General features: G+C 48.6%; 2 protein-coding genes across 2 annotated transcripts; both read right to left on the bottom strand.

Annotated features, from left to right (window-relative positions):
* Positions 1 to 1,642: 1,642 nt before the first annotated feature.
* On the bottom strand, positions 1,643 to 3,171 carry MUC3A (mucin 3A, cell surface associated). Its single transcript, XM_060649299.3, is given in 2 exon segments — positions 1,643 to 2,975; positions 2,977 to 3,171. Coding segments are annotated over 2 exon segments (909 nt in total). The 5' UTR covers positions 3,151 to 3,171; the 3' UTR covers positions 1,643 to 2,240.
* A 260-nt stretch (positions 3,172 to 3,431) lies between these two features.
* LOC145712405 (uncharacterized) lies at positions 3,432 to 5,368 on the bottom strand. Its single transcript, XM_081791692.1, has one exon. It carries the CDS (start codon positions 4,513 to 4,515, stop codon positions 3,433 to 3,435), a length of 1,083 nt encoding a protein of 360 aa, XP_081647818.1. The 5' UTR covers positions 4,516 to 5,368; the 3' UTR covers position 3,432.
* Between the last annotated feature and the right edge of the window lie 294 nt (positions 5,369 to 5,662).

Raw genomic sequence — 5,662 nt, 5'->3', positions numbered from 1 at the left:
GGACCAACCACAAGTGCGCTGGTGTGAGAGGAAGGCAGAGGCAATGAGTTGGGATTCCAGACACATTATTTTCAGGACCCACCAGCATCCCTGACTTGGTCAGCCTGGAAGGCAGGACAAGGAATGATTGACATTCTCCTGCCTTGCATCAAGCCATTATCAAACCAGGCCCTCCTGGGCACTTTACCTCACTCGGGCTGACCACTCAGCAGGCCAGGTGCCAGCCAGAGAGAAACCAGCTACTGTCCAGACACCAGGCTTCCCATAAGCCTTTATGCGCCACCTCCCTGCATGTCCCATGTAATCTCTCTCTTTCCAACCATGCTTCAAAAGGAAGGTGGCATCTCTCCTACAGAGAAATGACTACAGAAAATGATCCAAAAAATTCCCCATGGAGTTATTAGCTCCCCTATGTCCTACCTCCACCTCTCTCTTTTTGAAATCTGATTGATTCCAAAAGGAAAGGATGGCTTCTCCATTCCCCCACCCTTCATTCTCCTTCCCCCACCCAACACAGCCCCAAAAGGGTCTCCTGCCTCAGGGACAGGATCTCCACATCCTTGAATCCCTGCACATTTTGGTAAATCTTCTGCATCCGAAATGCCAGGATCCTTGCACTTCCACTTGCACCTGAACCTCGTGACCTGAGTGTACCCAGATGCCCAAGCTCAACTTCAAGGAAAGACCCTTGAGTTCCCTCCCCTTCCCCGTCACCTGATCCCAGAAGGTGTTGCTGAAATCTTCATAGGCCTTGGAAGTGTTGTCATTGAGGTCAGGGGAGATTTCCTGGTCAACAGACACCTCCATATCCCCTTCAGCACCCACAGTGTCTGCGCACAATATGCCCTGTTCTGGTCACTTCACCACCATGGACACCACCACAATCCAGAGGTTCATCCCATCACTCCTCTCCATGTTCCCTGAAGACTGAATGAATGAATGAATGATAGGAGGAAAGGAGATAGGACTTCTAGGATAAGTTGTGCCAAGGTGAGGGAAAGGTTAGAGGTAAGGAGGCACAGCAGTCGGACCTGTGGTCTCTCCCTTGTCTGCCTCAGTGGGAGGCAGAATGATGGCTCCCAAAGATGCCTATGTCTTAGTCCCCAGAACCTCTGGATATGTTATGCTGCATGGCAAGGAGGAATCAAGATTGTATGTAGATTAAAATTGCTAATCATCTGACTAAAATGGGAAAATTAACGTGGATTATTGGGTGGGCTCAACATAATCACAAGAGTCCTTAACAGTGGAAGAGAAAGACAGGAGGTCAGAATCAGTCACAAGAAAATGTGACTACAGAAGAAAGACACAGATGGGGCGCCTGGGTGGCTCAGTTGGTTGAGCATCTGACTTCAGCTCAGGTCATGATCTCACAGTTTATGAGTTCGAGCCCCGCGTCAGACTCTGTGCTGACAACTCAGAGCCTGGAGCCTGCTTCCGAGTCTGTGTCTCCATCTCTCTCTGCCTCTCCCCTGCTCATTCTCTGCCTCTCTCTCTGTCAAAAATAAATAAACTTAAAAAAAATGGAAAAAAAAAAAAAAAAAAAGAAAGACACAGAGATGAAATGTTGCTGGCTTTGAAGATGGAGAGAGGGAGCCTTGAGACCAGGAATGTGAGAGGCTTCAGAACCTGAAAAGGGCAAAGAAATGGATTCTCCTCTAAAGCCTTCAGAGAAGAACACAGCCCTGCCGACACCTTGATGTTAGCCCAGTAAGACTCACATTAGACTCCTACTCTACAGAATTGTAAGATAATAAATTTGCATTATCTCAGCCGCTAAGTTTGTAATAATTTGTTACAGTGGCAATTAGAAGTTAATACAGCTCCGAGCAGCCCAGGCTGGGAGGAGACCACAGGAAGGAGTGTGGCCCAACCACCTCCTGGAGGTGAGGGTGAAAAAGAGGCATGAGGTGAGGTAGAGGGAAGCGTGAGAGAGAAGGCAAGGATGGCAGAATTAGGCAAGATGGCATGAATACTAACAGGTAACCGCAGGGCTGGGCCCAGAGAGGGCCAGTGGCACCTCCCAGGAGAAAGTGCAAAAGGCAGGGCTCTGACAACTCTCCCAGATCCACCTCTTCCACCACAAACTCCGACAGTAGCCACGGAAGATGCTAGGGAAGTGGCACTTGAGGCCATCCCATTTACCTCCATTCTGGCACCTGATCTCCTGGAGCTCACAGTGGTCCCCAGAGAACCCCAAAGGGCAGTGGCATAGGCCTTGCATCCAGGTGCCACCATGGTCACAGTTGCCTGGGCAACACAGTAAGAAAGGGAAGTTCAAGATAGGGTTTGCCCTTGGTGACACAGAAATTTATTAGGGGAGAGAGAAGACGGAACAGGGAAGCAGTAAGTCCAACCTGAGGTGTAGTCAGTCTAGACTGTGTGGTCATCTGAGTAGTGGTTGAAGTTGCCCTGGGTGACATAAGGGTGGTGGTAGTCTGAGAGATGACTACCGGTGTTTCTGGAATCTTGATGGTGGGTGGGGTGGAGTGAGTCAACTTGATTGAAGTCACCATGGCAGTTGGAAACCTGCTGCTTGGTTTCATGGTCAGTGGGAGGCTCATGAAGCCAGGCATATGTGGGACGGTTACAGAATTGGTGCTCATCCAGCTTCCACTGGTGGGTCTTTGAGTGCTTATCAAAACCGTGTAACTGGGGACAGTCCCAGTGCTGATAGAACTAGGAGCATCCATTATGCTGTTGGTAGGATGAGTTTCCAGAATGGAAGCAGAAATGTCCGTATGCCTAGGAAACACAGTTGTCATACTGGTGGAACTAGGGGAGGTAGCCATCTCAGTAGTAGAGGTGAACACTAACATTGGGATGTTAGGCATCGAGGTAACTTCACTACTTGGACCCATTTCCATACATGAAGTAGTGGGAGAGGCAGGCACTATCGTAACTGATATAGATTCTGGACATGGGGTAGTAGAAGAAATAAAACAAGTGGTGGTTGTTTCAGTCGCAAAGTTCTTTTAGAGAAGACATGGTTGGAGAAGTTCTTGTAGTTTCGGATGAAAAAAGAGTAGTGAAAGCAGTGACAGAAGTCCCTGTATTTTCCATGCCAGAGAGAGGTGAGAATGTAGGAAGAGAGTTAGGGGTGGTCGTGAGCATTGAATTTACACTGGCGGAGGATAGGGAAGAGGACATTATTGTTGTGGATATTGAAAAGGAAATAGTAGTACCGAAAGAAGTAGTTAGCGTGTTTGTAGATGTACTCAGAGTAGGGAAAGTGTAGGAGAAACACAAGATGTACTGTGTGATATTGTGGGGGTGGGTGTTACCAACATTCTAGTAACAGTCATGGCTGTTTCTGGGGCAGAGAGAGTGGGTGAAGTGGCTCTGCTCAAGGTAGCAGAGATAGAAGTGTTTGTGGGAGTGGTGATTTCAGTTGTGGCCATGGTGACTGTAGGGGTGAATGCAGCATGGGTACTAGGGAAGGTAGTAATCAAGGTGGATAAAGGGGTAGCGTTTGTCGTCAAAGAGGAGACTGACTGCGGTTGGGGCAGGTGGAGAAGATAGACTCATACACATGGCTGATGTCACAGTATTGGTGGTGACTGGAGTAGAGGTGATAAATGTCAGAGAATTGACCGTATTCATGGGAGTGATTGATGATGCAGTTGCAAGAGGAGAAGTAATCTCCACGGTGAGAGACTGTGTCCAAACATCCCCAGTATGAGTAAGTGTGGTTTTCCAGGTGGATGTGGCATGAGAGGGTGTGACAGTCACCTTGCCTGTGTATGTAGTAAATCTAGTAGAAGAGGGTAGTCCTGTGGTCGGGGATGTTGTGTGTGTGTCAGTGGTAGTGGGTGCCGGGGTGGATTTAGCATTTGTGTGTGATGTATTTGTGCTCGTTGCAGTTGAGGTAGTACTCTCTGTCCGAATGGTCCCATTGCTGCTGGTAGACGTGGAAGATGAGCCTGCATATGTAACTGGAGTGTGTGTAGCAAGGGTGGGAGGGGGAGTGCTGTGGGTACTTGTGAGCATGGGCACCATAGTAAGCCTTGTGAAAGAGGTTGTGATGACACTGCATGTTGTGTCTGTATTTTGGGCGGCTGGGGGAGATGGGATGATACATGTGGGGATTGTGGACATTTTGGAAACAGTACTTGTAGAGGTGAGGTCAGGAATGGTAATGAATGAACCATTGGTACCCCTGGATGTGGGGGTGATGGTTGTCAGTGTTGAGGCAGGCATGCCTGTACTAACAGAGGATGAGTTTATGGTGATGGCTAACCTCGGGGTACCAGTGGTGGGAGATGGGGTTATTGCTGATGTGGTCGTGCTTCCTGTAGAGTAGATGTTTGAAGAAGTGACTCCTGGAGGACTGTGTGGTATTTCAGGGGTGGTTGTTGTTACCAAGATTGTAGTAGCAGCAGAGGCAGTTTCTAGAGTGGAGGAAGTGGGCAAAGAGGCTGTGTTCAAGGTGGCAATGGTGGAAGTGTTGACAGGAGTGGTGATTTCAGTTGCAGCTATGGTGTCAGTAATAGTGGGAGATGTAGGGGTGGACATGGTGTGGGTTATAGGGAGGAATAATCAAGGTAGATATAGGGGTAATGTTTGTGATCCAACTGGAGACTGGTTTTGTGGATGGGGCAGGTGGAGAAGACAGACACATACTCGTGGCTGATGTCAAGGGATTGGCGGTCACTGGGGTAGAAGAGGTTGATGTCAGAGAATTGACTGTATTCCTGGGAGTAATTAATGATGCGATTGTGGGAGGAGAAGTAATTTCTGTCATGAAAGACACTGTGGAAATGTCCTGTGTAGGAATAAGTGTGGTTTTCCAGGGGGTGTGGCATGAGGTGTGATGGTTGTCTTCCCGGTGTGTGTAGTGGCTGCAGTGGAGAAGGGTGGTTCTGTGGTTGTGAATGTCATGTGGGTGGTAGTGGGTTCCAGGGTGGTTTCAGAGGTGGTAGATGTGGCAGAAACAGTTGTATTTCTTGGGGTGATTGATGACATGCCTGGAGAAGTCGAAGGAGTTTCTGTCATGAGAGTTTCCCTGCCGGTGTCACTCATCAGAGTAAGCTTCATTTCCGTGGAGCTCATTGTTTCCAAAGCGATTGTTGTTGGTGTCCTTAGCGTGGCAGTCACTTCAGTGGAAGCAGATACACTTTGTGTGGGATCATGAGTGGTGGCAGTTTTAAATGTGACGGTGGTGTTAGGAAGTGAAGTGGTGGTCATAATCGAGATGGTGCTGGCGATGGGTGAAGAGTTGTGATCAGTTACTGTTTCCGAGATGTTTGTGGCAGTTAGAGAAGGGGCACTAGAGGTAGAAGCGATTATTGGGGTAAGACACCTGGTTGTATGAATGCTTGCTGTGGTCAGGCTAATCCTGTTTGTGTTACCAGTTGTAGAGGATGTGGGCATATGAAAGTTTGTGTGCGTGGTTGGGACAGAGGAAGAGAGGAGGGCCATGGCTGTGAGCATCTTCCCCAGAGTGGTAATGGTCATGGGAGGAGAGATCATGGCAGAGGTGAGTCTCTTGGTGGTAGTTGGGGTCATGCAGGTGGTGGCAGGGTAAGCGGTAGTGATTATAAGGCTCGTGGGATTGATACACTTTATGGTGCTTGTGGAGACAATGAGGGTGGGTGGAGTGGTTTCAACCTTGATGACAAACTTGGACATCAGGATGGTTGAGGTGTTGGTCTTGACTGTA

The sequence above is a fragment of the Panthera onca genome, chromosome E3 (assembly GCF_046562875.1).
Source record: "Panthera onca isolate mPanOnc1 chromosome E3, mPanOnc1 haplotype 2, whole genome shotgun sequence".
NCBI classification, from domain to species: Eukaryota; Metazoa; Chordata; class Mammalia; order Carnivora; family Felidae; genus Panthera; species Panthera onca.
Note: the sequence above shows the minus strand (reverse complement) of the source record. Positions and strands in the feature narration are given on the sequence as shown.

Excerpts from the sequence above, each read along its gene's own strand:
- LOC145712405 (XM_081791692.1), bottom strand. The coding sequence starts at position 4,515 with ATGTCCACCCCTACATCTCCCACTATTACTGACACCATAGCTGCAACT.